Source organism: Manis pentadactyla, chromosome 8 (genome assembly GCF_030020395.1).
Source record: "Manis pentadactyla isolate mManPen7 chromosome 8, mManPen7.hap1, whole genome shotgun sequence".
Lineage (NCBI taxonomy): Eukaryota > Metazoa > Chordata > Mammalia > Pholidota > Manidae > Manis > Manis pentadactyla.
Window position 1 is genome coordinate 53,832,119 of NC_080026.1, and position 15,443 is coordinate 53,847,561.

Below are 15,443 nucleotides of genomic sequence, written 5' to 3' on the forward strand. Positions count from 1 at the left end.
AGCATTTTATTAAAAATAATAATAATAAAGAGAGAAATGTGGTATCCACATATAAATCAAGTATAAAAATCAAATGAGTATTCATATTTGAACTGACTGTTTATAGTTCATAATGCATGAGCAAAACCGAAGGTTTCTGTGATGGCTGCCCTTGTACTGTTCACCATGTAAGAACTTATTCACTATGTAAGAATTTGTTCTCCATGTAAGAACTTGTTTGTTATGCCTCAGAAGATTGGAGACTGATGAAAATTAGGCTTGGGGTGGATTAATGATTGTGCATTGAGCATTGACTCCCCTATACAGAATTTTATTGTTGTTAACACCATTTGATCAATAAACATGAGAGATGCCCTCACAAAAAAAAAAAAAAAAAAAAAAGTACACACTTCCAATGGTAAAATAATAAGTAACCGGGATGTAATGAATATAGTCAAGATATTGTAACAGCTTGGTATGGTGATAGCTGGTACCTAGAATTGTCATGTATATAAATGTTGAATCACTATGTTGTACACCTGAAACTAATGTAATGTAATACTGTGTGTCAACTACCCTTCAATAAAAAATAATTATCTACAAAAAAAAAAAAAAAGAGTAGCAAATAAGGGAAGAAGCAAGAGTCAGAATTAAATAATTTCTGCTCATTATAATCGAATGCAATATGCAAAAGAGTCAATATCATGTCTGCATAACTTGTGGTTATTTGCAACTTCTGATTATTTGTAAATATTTGTAAGTAAACTGTTCCAAAATAGTGCTTCTTAAAAAATAAAATTTGTCTAAATCTTTCTTGATGCAGTTTGAACCCATTCCTTCTTATTTTATCTCCACTAATGATTGAAAGTAAAATTTTTCTCCGACTTGGCTAGGGCAACTTGCATCTATAGGAAGACAGTTATCAAAGAACACATTTGTGCTCTTAAAGAAAATACTCTACATTTGTTTTTGGTTTTGTTTTTTTACAGATCTTATGGCAAAGGAGCCAGTGGAAGATACAGACCCTAGCACTTTATCCTTTAACACGGTAGGTTACAAATATTACATTAGTGGTGGAGACTCTTGTTTTTCCTTTTTTTCTCTTTGTTATCTCTTACCATTTTTATTCCTCAGTATTTACATGAAGATTAGACACCCTCCAAGATAAGATTTTTCCAAGATAAGTTTCTTTATCATGGTCATCTCTGTGACATAATAAACTCTGGATTTCTCCAGGCAAAAAATGGCATTAGATTCTGTCCTTGTTTTGCACATAGCAAAAGCGAACTTCTTAGATTATGTGAGGTCTTTGTGTACTTGCCTACTTGTAGTTTTTTCTTCTCCAAAATTCAAAATATCTAACGTGATTGCACCAAAAAGCAGAACTATGTTACAGTACCTGGGGGCTGCGTCTGTGCCACATGGACCCACGCTGTGTGATTTACCTGGGTTGCTGCATTTAATCCCCATAACAATCCTAGAAGGTTTAGGCACTGCCTAGTTTCCAGATGAAAAGCTGAGGCATGGGGTGAGGGAAGTTGCCCAAGTTGGAAGCGGCCTGGGCAGGATTCAAACTCAGTACCTGGCTTCACCTTCCTGCTGCGCTCCCCACATGCACTCTGTGGCACATCTGCTGCTTTAAGGCTTCCCTGTGACCTGACGTATGTTCCTTTCCATCCTCCAAATGACCTATGAGATGGTGGAGCAGGTACTTCATCCCCATTCTACAGATGAGGAAATGAAAGTGAATTGAGTTGTGTGAACTCAACCAGACTGGAGCCCCACTCTCCTGCACAGCTCTTCCTTGTCTAGGTAAATGCATGGACAACATGGCATGGGTCACTCTGCATACAGTGTGAGACACGCTCCTTTTTTACAGTGTTTGGAGCAATGAAAAACCTGATGAATTAATTTAGTTAGAATGACATAAAATACACTGAACAATATATTTGCATGTCTTTAAGTCCTTGGTGATTCAAGAGGCATGTTTTCATGTCCTTTAGTTACCACTGCACAGTTTGGCAATAGGACAGCACAGGGAGTAAAGCCTTGACACACAGTGGAAATCAATTTGAGGAAATTCCCTGCCCCTTACTTCTCATAAAAACAGTGCCGATTGACCCTGTGGTCACTTCCTGTCGTTCCGCTGGTCTGTTCCTAAGCCTTTGGGTTCCCTACAGTGTTACTCAACTGGCCCAGCCCTTCTCCTCCCTACCGCCCCACCTGGGATATCTCGGTCCCCCACTCACTTCCCTGACACCAGCTTCTCCCTCAGAGCTGTCTCCTTCTCTCTCACCCTGTGTGACAGCTACCTCTGCTCACTTCTCCATGCTGGGGGCAAAGTGATTTCTCCAAACCTTCCCCATTTCAGTTTGCTGGGGCTGCCATAACATAGTACCATGCGCTGGGTGACTTAAACGATGGAAGTGTATTGTCTCAAGCTCTGGAGCCTGTCTGAGATCCAGGTGCTGGCAGGGCCATGCCCCTCTGAAACCTGTAGGGAGGACCCCTGTCTCGGCTGTCCCAGCCTCTGGGGCTGTTGGCAGTCCCACGGGCTCCTTGGCTTGCAGCTCCTCTGGGGCCGTCTTTCCCTGTATCTGAGTCTGGGTGTCTCTTCTCTGACAAGGACACTGGTCATATTGGGTTAAGGACCCACTCTATTCCAGTATGACATCATCTTAATGAATTACATCTATAATGACCCTATTTCCAACTGAGGTCATATTCAGAGGTTCTGGGGCCTAGGACTTCAACGTGTCTTTTTGGAGTGACACTTTTCAACCCACAACGTTGCTGCTCCCAGGATTAAACATGTTCCCTTGTCATGGCAGGTGAGGTTCCCCATGACTTACTCAGCAGCCCTCGATGAGCCAGCTGCATGTAGCTATTCACTGCTCTTCCCTAGGATAATGATCATGCTGTTCCCACCAGGAAGGAAACTCTCAGCTTCCTCACCTAATGAGCTCCTGCGCGCCCCCCTGAGTTAGGGCATACCCTGTCTCTGAATTCAGCCTCTTTGCCTTCCCTTGGGACCTTCAGGCACATCCTTCTGCATGGCCCAGTCCCTGCATTTTCACACTGTGCTGGAATTGTCTGCTTGTCTGATTTCCCTCAAGACTGACCATCTTCTCATATGCAGAGCTGGGCACAAGGCAGGCAGCAATGTCTGATAGGCCAATGTCCCAAGGACCTAGAATGGCTCCCTACCTTTGCCTCATTTCCAGGGTCTTCTGTGTAAACTGGTTCCATTATTTCATATCCAGCCCACTCTTCCTCTTCCTCTTTCTCCATCCAACATGCATCTCTGCGTCAGGCTGACGGTCTTCTGCTCCTGTCACTCTCCAGGCTGCCTGGACTTGCTCCTTCGCATCTGCCATCTGCAATTGCCATGCGCCTTCCTGTCAGTCATTTGAGTCCTGGGCATCCTTCAGGCCAAGCTCCAAGGTCGGTCTCTCCAGGAGACCCCCCTTGCTGCAGCCTGTTTGTTCATTCATGCAGACTTTGGGCAGGTGTTTAATTAACACTGAGTCAAAATCTGGGGATGCAAAGATCATAGTTCCTTGTCTTGAAAACCTCAGCATCCATCTGAGGAAATAAACAAGAACTTGGCCTGATAAATGTTACAGCAACAAGTGTGTTTTCCTTGCTCTGGGGAGAAGAACTGAGAAGGATTTCATGTGGGGGAAAACAATTTGACTTTTCTGTTCTTCGTGATTAATGGATTTCTTTTGTGAAAAGAAGGTTGGAGATTTCTAGAGGTTCTGAAACTTTACTGCCTAGCTCCAAAGGAACTCTAAGGAAAGGTGTTCAAAACAAAATCCTTGGTTCCACTTTTCTTTTTCTCCTCTGTCAGAGGAAGACTTGGGGAGACCTACGGAAAAGTTGGAAGGTACAACTTTTTTGAAGGCTGGAGGGCAGTGGATACAAAGGCCCAGATGGGTGGAGAGTAGGAGCTGAGCTGGGGGCAGGGGACTGGATGGGGAAGTAGGACACACTCTCACTCTTTTGTGTTCAGAGAATGACTGCATTATTTAATCTGAAGTAAAAGTTTCCAGAACAATTGATACCTGCATGTAGGTACCAACAAAGAAGAAATATATGATTGTAAGAGCATTTGTTATTTTGAATTCCCTCTAGCTGCGCAGCCCCCTGCCAATGCATTGAGGAACTGTGCATCATTGTGCATAGTGAGTAACTGATCTGTAAGTCTATGCTGTCAAAAGGATAGTTGCCTTTTGTCCTACTCAACCCAGGACAGAGCTCCACAAAAGTGAGAATTGTCCAGAGTACATGCTTGTTGACCCAAATGAATGTCACAGAATAAGTGAGAAGAAATGGGTCTATCCCTGTAATTCATGAGAATAAATGCTCTTCAATTTTAAAGAGCAAGAAGTAGATTAGAGAGAGTAAATGCTACAGAAAAGAAAGGAAGTGTGGTTCTGAGGAAATCAGGAAGGCTTACTCTGTTTCATGTTCCAACATTAACTTTAACTTCTTGTCAACCTTGATTTTATTTTATAAATTGAGAATAAAACAAGCAGAGTGGATCAGGCTTATTGATAAGTCCAAAACTAAAAACTTGCAAGATTTTAAATGAATATCATAACTTCCCCAATACAAAGCTTTCCATTCACTTTGATCTTATAATTGACTACTGTGTTTAAAAATAACTTTCCTCTTTTGTTGGTTTCTACAGTCAGACAAATACCCCATTCAAGATACGGGACTCCCTAAAGGTATGTACAGTTAATATAACTACTTGAACTTGTGATTATTTTAATATCTTGGACAAAGCACTAGTCAAGGTAATTTTTCTAATTTAAAGTTACAAAAAGAAACATACTGATCATTTAATTCATGACTTAGTAATTATCTCAGGCATAAATTTTCTTATTAAACCTATAAATTGTTTCATAACAAATTATACATTAAATTCCTATGGTGTTTTTAACATGCATAAAATGAGAATAGCCTGGACTCTGGGTTGTAAGTGACAGAAACCTAACTCAAATTAGTTTTACAAAGAGGGGAGAGATATATTGGCCTAGGGCCTTTGGACATTGCTGGTTCCAAGCATTTAAGTGATGCCCTTGGGCTCAGTCACTCTCGCTTGGCTCTCTCTTCTTTGTAGTTTCCGCTCTTGGGCAGATTTTTCCTACATGGTGGGGAAGGTAATCCCCACACCTTTGGCTTTACTTGGCACCTCTCAGGTGGCAGGGAAGGAGAGCCTTTGCCCTGGCCCCCAGAGCGGTATTAGGGACAACTGTGATATGGGCCATTTGTGTCGCGTGGCCGTCCCTGATCAGCTGCTGTCCTCAGGAAGGTGGAGGTCTGTGGCCAGGTCTGCGCCCTGTGGTTGGGTGGGGGAGGGTGGAGAGTGAGTTCCACTCAGACCGCGAGAAAGAGGGTTTTCTTACTTGACCAAGAGACAAGAGATACTTATTATGTCCCAAAGCAATAAAAGCTCTCTTTTATAAGCCAGAGACTAATGTTTTAGGCATAGTAGGTACCATAACGGGGCTAGGTCTCAGTCTTTCCGAATTCCTCCTGCGGGATGATCTGCAAGGCTGTCTCCACTACAGAGGCCAGGTACTGGTTGTCCCCTTGGAGCATTTACCTTGTGCTCTGATGACAACCCAGAGAGGAGGAGTGGGAACCATCAGATCTGATCAGCTTCAGAGAAGGCAGGGGCCCACTGCTTCCTGAGAGGTAGGCCTTCCCTGCACACATAATGTGGGTTTTCCCAGCAGTTCTCACGGTGTGGGTAGTCATAGTGTCCCCTGACTGGAGGGTAGGGAGTGCAGTTTCTGCCAGGGCCCACCTGTGGTTACGTCTGGGGTTATGCCAAGTCTCCCCTCCCGCCATTGCAGCTTCTTTTCCCTGCTTCCTGCAATTACACCATTAGAATTTCATTCCTTTAGCAATGTGTGCATGTCCTGGGAGTGGCAGTGGTGTAGGCAAAAGAGATTGAAGGCTAGTTTTGAGTCCAAATCTCAGCTGTACTAGGGGAGGCTTCTGACAAGTTTACATCCCCCTTCTCTCTTCCAAGAGTCCTGAATCCTCCAATTCTCCAGTTCAGCCAAAAAGTGCAAGCCAGGCAACCTGGGACTGATGGGAAGCAGTGCTCCTTAGACTGCAGTGCGCAGTGAAGAATCATTTCAGCACTTGCTTAAAATGACAATTCTGGGCCCAGCTGCTCCTGAAATCATGATGTGGTGGGTCTGGGGTCAAACCCAGGAACCTGCATTTTAACATATAACTGAGTAAGGTTGGACCGCAGACTCACTTTAAGAGCCTGCCCAGGAAGCTAAAGCTTTTGGTTTGCCTGCCAGTGAGGATAGCAGAGAGAACCAACCAGCAGCCATAGGGCCCTGCTCTGCTCTCAGTGGCTCTAGCAGGTGACAGCTTGCTGTCTGCTGCATACGGAGGACAGTGTTAGCGTCCACTTCCAGGGTGCTTGAGAATGCAGTGAAATGCCTCTGGAAGGGTGCCTGGCACACACAAGCAGCAACAGGGGTGGAAAGAAATCTAACCCAAGAATTGTGAAAAATCAGGGCTGAGGATGTTGAAAGCTCCCCTAGCAAAGTGGGAAGAGTGGAACCTTTTTACACAAAGACTGAGCTGCAGTGACTCTGGAAATCTAGTGTCATGGCTGGATCTGTCTGAAAATCTTTTTTACTACCCTTGAATGTGATTACCTGTTTTGAAGAAAAAAAGATTGTTGCTTAGCAACTTGATACTACAATAACTGTACCATGTCCTAGAATTTGAGTTTTACAAAACCTTAATTAAAATGGTGATGAGTTTACAAGTTACATTACTGTTGAAACCATCCTCTGGATCCTTCCTGTGTCCTTATTCTTGGGGAACAGTATTATTAAGCACATAGTTTCTTATCTCCAAAGAAATACATTATCTTACATGTAAGGAACCACATAGCCAGAAATTTTTTTTAATCCACTTTTTTTTATTAAGGTATTATTGATACACACTCTTATGAAGGTTTCACATGAAAAAACAATGTGGTTACTACATTAACCCATATTATTGCCCCCCCCCCATATCCCATTGCAGTCACTATCCGTCAGTGTAGTAAGATGGCATAGAGTCACTATTTGTCTTCTCTGAGCTACACTGTCTTCCCTGTGATACCCTCCACACACACCTTGTGCACTAATCATGATATCTCTCAATCCCCTGCTCCCTCCCTCCCCACCTACCCTCCCCAACCCCTCCCGTTTGGTAACCACTAGTCCCTTCTTGGAGTCTGTGGGTCTGTTGCTATTTTGTTTCTTCAGTTGTGCTCCATTGTTATGCCCCACAAATGAGGGAAATCATTTGGCATTTGTCTTTATCCACCTGGCTTATTTCACTGAGCATAATATCCTCCACCTCCATCCATGTTGTTGCAAATGGTAGGATTTCTTTCTTTCTTATGGCTGAATAGTATTCCATTGCATATATGTACCACATCTTCTTTATCCATTCAACTACTGATGGACACTTAGGTTGCTTCCATTTCTTGGCTATTGTAAATAGTGCTGCAATAAACATAGGGGTGCATATGTCTTTTTGAATCTAAGGACTTGTATTCTTTGGATAAATTCCAAGGAGTGGAAATCCTGGGTCAAATAGTATTGCTATTTTTAGCTTTTTGAGGAATGTTCACATTGCTTTCCACAATGGTTGAACTAGCTTACATTCCCACCAGCAGTGTACGAGGGTTCCCCTTTCTCCATATCCTCGCCAGCATTTGTTGTTCTTAGTCTTTTCGATGCTGGCCATCCTTAGTGGTGTGAGGTGATATCTCCTTGTGGTTTTAATTTGCATTTCCCTGATGATTAGTGATGTGGTGCATCTTTTTATGTGTCTGTTGGCCTTCTGAATTTCTTCTTTGGAGAACTGTCTCTTCATATCCTATGTATATTTTTTAAATGGGTTATTTGCTTTTTGGGTGTTGAGGCATATGAGTTCTTTATATATTTTGGATGTTAACCCCTTGTCCAGTATGTCATTTACAAATATGTTCTCCCATACTGTAGGATGCCTTTTTGTTCTGTTGATGGTGGCCTTTGCCGTACAGAAACTTTTTAGTTTGATGTAGACCCATGTGTTCTTTTTGCTTTTGTTTACCTTGCTTGAGGAGATGCATTCAGGAAGAAGTTGCTCATGTGTACATTCAGGACATTTTTACCTGTGTTTTCTTCTAAAAGTTTTATGGTTTCATGACTTACATTCAGGTCTTTAATCCATTTTGAGTTTACTTTTGTGTATGGGGCTAAACAATAATCTAGTTTCATTCTCTTGCATGTAGCTGTCCAGTTTTGCCAACACCAGCTGTTGAAGAGGCTGTCATTTCCCCATTGTATATCCATGGCTCCTTTATCATGTATTAATTGACCATCTATGCTTGGCTTTATATCTGGGCTCTCTATTCTGTTCCACTGGTCTATGGGTCTGTTCTTGTGCCATACCAAATTGTCTTGATTACTGTGGCTTTGTAGTAGAGCTTGAAGTTGGGGAGCGTAATCCCCCCAGCTTTATTCTTCCTTCTCAGGATTGCTTTGGCTCTTCGGGGTCTTTTGTGGTTCCATATGAATTTTAGAACCATTTGGTCCAGTTTGTTGAAGAATGCTGTTGGTATTTTGATAGGGATTGCACTGAATCTGTATATTGCTTTAGGCATGATGGCCATTTGACAATATAAATTCTTCCTATTCATGAGCACAGGATGTGTTTCCATTTATTTGTGTCTTCTTTAATTTCTCTCATGAGGGTCTTGTAGTTTTCAGAGTATAGGTCTTTTACTTCCTAGGTATTTTATTCAACTGTGAATGGAATTGTTTTCCTGATTTCTCTTTCTGCTAGTTCATCGTTTGTGTATAGGAATGCAACAGATTTCTGTGTATTAGTTTTGTCTCCTGCAACTTTGCTGAATTCAGATATTAGTTCTAGTAGTTTTGGAGTGGATTCTTTAGGGTTTTTATGTACAATATCATGTCTTCTGAAAACAATGACAGTTTAAGTTCTTCTTTACCAATCTGGATGCCTTTTATTTCTTTGTTGTCTGATTGCCATGGCGAGGACCTCCAGTACTATGTTGAATGAAAGTGGAGAGATTGGGCATTCTTGTCTTGTTCCTGATCTTAAAGGAAAAACTTTCAGCTTCTCGCTGTTAAGTATGATGTTGGCTGTGGTTTTGTCATATATGACCTTTATTGTATTGAGGTACTTGCCCTTTATACCCATTTTGTTGAGAGTTTTTATCATGACTGGATGTTGAATTTTGTTGAATGCTTTTTCAGCATCAGTGGAGATGATCATATGGTTTTTGTCCTTCTTTTTGTTGATGTGGTAGATGATGTTGATGGTTTTTCTAATATTGTACCATCCTTGCATCCCTGGAATAAATCCTACTTGATCATCATGGATGATCTTTTTGATATATTCTTGAATTCGGTATGCTAATATTTTTTTTTAATTTATTTTTAATTAATTTTTTTGTTATCATTAATATACACTTACATGAACAACATTGTGGTTACTAGATTCCCCCCATAATCACCACATACCCCATTACAGTCACTGTCCATCAGCATAGTAAGATGCTATAAAATCCCTACTTGTCTTCTCTGTATTACACTGCCTTTCCCGTCCACCCTCCCCTACATTATGTGTGCTAATTGTAATTGTTTGCTAATATTTTGTTGAGTATTTTTGCATCTATGTTCATCAGGGATATTGGTCTGCAATTTTCTTTTTTTGTGGTGCCTTTGCCTGGATTTGGTATTAGAGTGATGCTGGCCTCATAGAATGAGTTTGGAAGTATTCCCTCTTCTTCTACGTTTTGGAAAACTTTAAGGAAAATGGGTATTAGGTCTTCACTACATGTTTGATAAAATTCAGTGGTGAAGCCATCTGATCCAGGGGTTTTGTTCTTAGGTAGTTTTTTGATTATCAATTAAATTTTCTTGCTGGTAATTAGTCTGCTCAGATTTTCTGTTTCTTTCTGGGTCAGCCTTGGAAAGTTGTATTTTTCTAGAAAGTTGTCCATTTCTTCTAGGTTTTCCAGTTTGTTGGCATGTAATTTTTCATAGTATTGTGTAATAATTCTTTGTATTTCTGTGGTGTCCATAGTGATTTTTCCTTTCTCATTTCTGATTCTGTTTAGACTCCCTTTTTTTCTTGATAAATCTGGGTAGTGGTTTATCTATTTTGTTTATTTTCTCGAAGAACAAGGTTTTGCTTTCAGTGGTTCTTTTTGTTGTTTCACTCTTCTCGATTTTATTTATTTCTGCTGTAATCTTTATTATGCCCTTCCTTCTACTGACTTTGGGCCTCATTTGTTCTTCATTTTCTAGTTTTGTTAATTGTGAGTTTAGACTGTTCATATGGGATTTCTCTTCTTTCCTGAGGTAGACCTGTATTGCAATATACTTTCCTCTTGGCATGGCCTTGGCTGTGTCCCACAGATTTTGTGGTTTTGAATTATTGTTGTCATTTGTCTTCCTATATTGCTTGATTTGTTTTTATTTGGTCATTGATCCACTTGTTATTTAGAAGCATGTTGTGAAGCCTCCATGTGTTTGTGGGATTTTTTGTTTTCTTTGTGTAACTTATTCCTAATTTCATACCTTTGTGATCTGAGAAGCTGGTTGGTACAATTTCAATCTTTTTTAATATACTGAGGCTTTTTGTGGCCTAGTATATGATCTGTTTTTGAAAATGTTCCATGTGCACTTGAGAAGAATGTGTATTCTGTCGCTTTTGGGTGTAGAGTTCTGTAGATGTCTGTTAGGTCCATCTGTTCTAGTGTGTTGTTCAATGCCTCTGTCTCTTTTCTTATTTTCTGTCCGGTTGATCTGTCCTTTGGAGTGAGTGATATGTTGAAGTCTCCTAGAATGAATGCATTGCATTCTATTTCCCCTTTTAATTCTGTTAGTATTTGTTTCACATATGTAGGTGATCCTGTGTTCAGTGCATAGATATTTATAATGGTTATAGCTTCTCATTGGATTGACCCCTTTATCATTATGTAATGTCCTTCTTTGTCTCTTGTGACTTTCTTTGTTTTGAAGTCTATTTTGTCTGATATAATTACTGCAACTCCTGCTTTTTTCTCCCTATTAGTTGCATGAAATATCTTCTTCCATCCCTTCACTTTTAGTCTGTGTATGTCTTTGGGTTTGAAGTGAGTCTCTTGTAGGCAGCATCTAGACGGGTCTTGTTTTTTTTTCCATTCAGTGACTCTATGTCTTTTGATTGGTATATTCAGACCATTTATATTTAGGGTGATTATTGATAGGTATGTGCTTATTGCCATTGCAGGCTTTAGATTTGTGGTTACCCAAAGGTTCAAGGGTAACTTCCTTACTATCTAAGATCTAACTTAACTCACTTGGTAGGCTATTAAAAACACAATTTAAAAGTACTTTTCTTTTCTCTCCTCCTTTTTCTTCCTCCTCCATTCTTTATATATTAAGTATCATATTCTGTACTCTTTGTCTGTCCCTTAACTGACCTTAGGGGTAGTTGATTTAATTTTGCATTTACTTAGTAATTAATTGTTCTACTTTCTTTACCATGGTTTTATTACTCCTGGTGACCACTGTCTATCCTTAGAAACACTTCGCTCTATAGCAGTCCCTGCAAAATACACTGTAGTGACAGTTTGTGGGAGATAAATTCTCTCATCTTTTGCTTATCTGGTAATTGTTTAATCCCTCCTTCAAATTTAAATGATAATCTTGCCAGAGAAAGTATTCTTGGTTCGAGGCCCTTCTGCTTCATTGCGTTAAATATATCATGCCACTCCCTTCTGGCCTATAAGGTTTCTGCTGAGAAGTCTGATGATAGCCTGATGGGCTTTGTATGTAATCTTGTTTCTCTCTCTGGCTGCTTTTAATAGTCTGTCCTTATCCTTGATCTTTGCCATTTTAATTATTATATGTCTTGGTATTGTCTTCCTTGGGTCCCTTGTTTTGGGAGATCTGTGCACCATCATGTCCTGAGAGACTATCTCCTTCCCCAGATTGGGGAAGTTTTCAGCAATTACCTCCTCAAAGACACTTTCTATAACTTTTTCTCTCTCTTCTGCTTCTGGTACCCCTATAATGTGAATATTGTTCCATTTGGGTTGGTCACACAGTTCTCTCAATATTCTTTCATTCTTAGAGATCCTTTTTTCTCTCTGTGCCTCAGCTTCTTTGTATTCCTCTTCTCTAATTTCTATGTCATTTATCATCTCCTCCACCATATCAAATCTGCTTTTAAAACCCTCCATTATATTCCTTAATGATTGGATCTCTGACTGGACTTTGTCCCTGAGTTCTTGAATATTTTTCTGTCCCTCCATGAGCATGTTTATGATTTTTATTCTGAACTCTTTTATAGGAAGATTGGTGAGTTCAGTTTCATTTGGGCCTTTTTTGGGGGTTTGTGAGATTTTGGTCTGAACCAGGTTCCTTTGACGTTTCGTGTTTCTATGTAGTGCCCTCTAGTGCCCAGAAGCTCTTGTCTCTGGAACTGCTCAGCCCCTGGACTGAGGTCAGGGGTTGCAGGGGAGTGGTGCTGGTGCCTGGGGGAAGGAAAGAGCTGTTTCCTGTTTCCCGACTGCTGTGCATGTCTCCACTGCCAGAATCAGTGGGCCGAACACACAGGTGTAAGCCTCTATGCTTTGTGATTGTAGCTGCTGTAGGTGGGGCTTCCCTCTGGCTGGTCTGACACCAGGGCAGGGGCTGCTGGTTTGTGAGCCAGGGGTGGGCTGGCTGGAAGGAGGGCACAGCAGGCTGTGTGTCATGGTGGCGGGCCTTGGAGCTGCGTATCCAGCCAGGGGGATGGAGCCTCTGAAGCTCCTGAAAGTTCCCAACCTGCTGGGCAGAGTGCACCCGGACAATTTTGTCTACCTGTCCTTTCTCCTGAGCAGTAAGCCCTGTGAAATTCTTACCCCTTTAGCAGCCCTCTCGCTGTTAGGAAGTCTCTCAGACTGCCTGCCTTTCTTTTGTCCCAAAGCAGCCAGATATGGATCCCTGTTCTCCACAAATGGCTAGAATCTCAGTCTCTCCAAATATTCCAACTGTCTTAGCTTTCCAACCTCACTAATCACCAGAGCACCATGCAATGTTGGTTCGTGCTCACAGAACAGATCTCCAGAGCTAGGTGTTCAGCAGTCCCAGGCCTCCACTCCCTCCCTGCTCTGTTTCTCTTCCTCCTGCCAGTGAGCTGGTGTGGAGGAAGGGCTTGGGTCCTACTGGATCACAGCTTTGGTATGTTACCCTGTTCCATGAGGTCTGTTCTTTTCTCCAGGTGTGTGCAATCTGGCCCAGTCTTTTTTCCTGTTGCTCTTTCAGGATTAGTTGTATTATGTATATTTTTGTATTATATGTGGTTTTAGGAGGAGGCCTCAGTCTCACCTCTCACACTGCCCTCTCTAATTCTCTCTGATGGCCAGAAATTTAAAAGTTTACTCCAACATTTGCACTCAATAACAGAACAATTTCATGTTTGCTAGTATTTTCTTTAACATACTATAATGGGGCCAATATCATCATTAAAAGTTTATGGTACTTATCTCATTGAAGTTTTTAGGGAAAGAAAACCCATATGAATTAGTGAAGTGACTAATTTATAGATTTAAAAGTAAATGTAATCAAACTATAGTAAGTACAAACTCCAACTCCAACATGTAAGTGAATTCTAGGGGGGCCTACTTTATTTAACAGAGTCATTTGTAATTAAGTTTAAACTATTTCCATATGGTTAAAATGTCCTCTAGTTTTATTTTCTTAAGCAGACTAAGCATGTTTCACAAAATCTTACATTTCTTCTATATTCCTACTTTATTCATGGACATTCTAAAGCTGTTCCTTAACATGGTCCATATTAGAGTGGTTCTGAATAATGTGGCTTTACCATAAATCAACTCTGGAAATCTAGAAATTTCAGAGGGTTCATTCTGTTGGACCTCTTTTCTGATAAGTGTTCTGTGAGCGCCTGCTGGTCCTGAACTTAGGACTAGTTTAAGATTGGGGTTTATTTTATATCACAGAATTTCTGATTTCTCATAGAAACTGCTGGCAAGAGTGTTCTGATGGGAACGTGACTCTTACCATCTTGAGAGAAAAATGGTCTTTGGAAAAGGAATTTTGATTTTTGATCCACCATTCATAGTGAGAGTAAATTGCCCATAAATACATCTTGAGTCCATCAAGATTTCATAATCTTCATTTTCTATGGTGTTACTGCCCTTCTCTTTTGTTTAAAAAACTTTATGGTATATTTTAAGTTAAAATGAAGTAAATTAAGTTGATTCTATTATTAATAGTTTTGAGGAATTTGAACTTAAGCATAGATGATATTTGGGGGTAGGGCCTTTTAGAGCAATTTTTAACTAAATGTAGAAGCCACTCAGTTTGAAAAAGTTAAGAGAAAATAAACTATGAAATTCATTAAAATAATGCATAAGCAAAAATATTTGCCCTAAAACTAACGAGCCAATATGTTGCATTTTATATTATGTCTCACCTCACAGACAGATAGGATTTTGTCAACAGGTTTCCTTGCTCTGACAGGACACTAAACCCCCCTACCACCTGCATGATTGCTGGGTGGCCTGATCATGCTCATTCCTAAGTATACTCCCTCCCACCCAGCCTGGATCGAGACTCTCTTGGGAAACTCCTATTACAATAAACTAAAAATCAACCTTCCTCCCCCAAATTATGTCATGAATACAGAGGTGACCATTCTGCAAATTTGTTTTCTTTTGTGGAGGGCAGAGGTGAGGGAGAGGGACATAACCAAAGGAGTGTTTGAGGTACCACAGGAGAAAAGTTAACTATTTAAATTCAAATTGTGATTGTATTGGGAAAAAACCCACTTTTATGAAAAAGGCTTGTTAGCAATTATGACATTAGCCATTGTGAGAATTAGTATGACAGAAATCACACATCCATGACCTTTTGCTGTGAAGCATCACACTAATGTGCATCAGAACTCTGTGGGCTACCCAGTCAATGTCAGATTTCTGGGGAACTGGAGATTCCAGTAAAAGAGGTGTGGAGTGGAGCCCAGGAATCTGCGCTGTTAGCAGGCAGCCCAGGTGACTTGGATGCAAGAGAGCCTGGGACAGTTTCTTGAGAAACACAAGTCTAGACAAGATCTCTGCTGCTTTAGCTTTAAAAGATAACTCATAGAATCTTAGCTAAAGACCATGCTTTAGTTTAGCTTTCTCGGGTAATATAATAAGGAAAAAAATGTCCCTTAGTTCGAATTGTGTAGGAAACAATGAATAGACTCTCCTTATTTGAACAAATCTCTAGCTGCCCCATATATTATAGGTGAAGGAATGTTAATGAATATAAAAAATAAACAGACGAATCCATCAATCTCTCATTCAGTCTTCACTTTTGGACCCCACATTTTAAAGTTAGAGAATTTAAAGGATTCTGTTTTAAGGCTTTGTG

At 40.7% G+C, this 15,443-nt stretch overlaps 1 protein-coding gene across 2 annotated transcripts in view; it reads left to right on the forward strand.

The window, feature by feature from the left end:
• The window catches only part of EDARADD (EDAR associated via death domain), a 65,530-nt gene that overhangs the window by 8,359 nt on the left and 41,728 nt on the right, over positions 1–15,443 (forward strand). For both annotated transcript variants that reach the window (XM_036919318.2, XM_036919320.2), the window contains exons 2-3: positions 969–1,027; positions 4,676–4,715. In XM_036919318.2, coding sequence (XP_036775213.2) covers positions 969–1,027; positions 4,676–4,715 — 99 coding nt within the window. The remainder of the gene's footprint in view (positions 1–968; positions 1,028–4,675; positions 4,716–15,443) is intronic.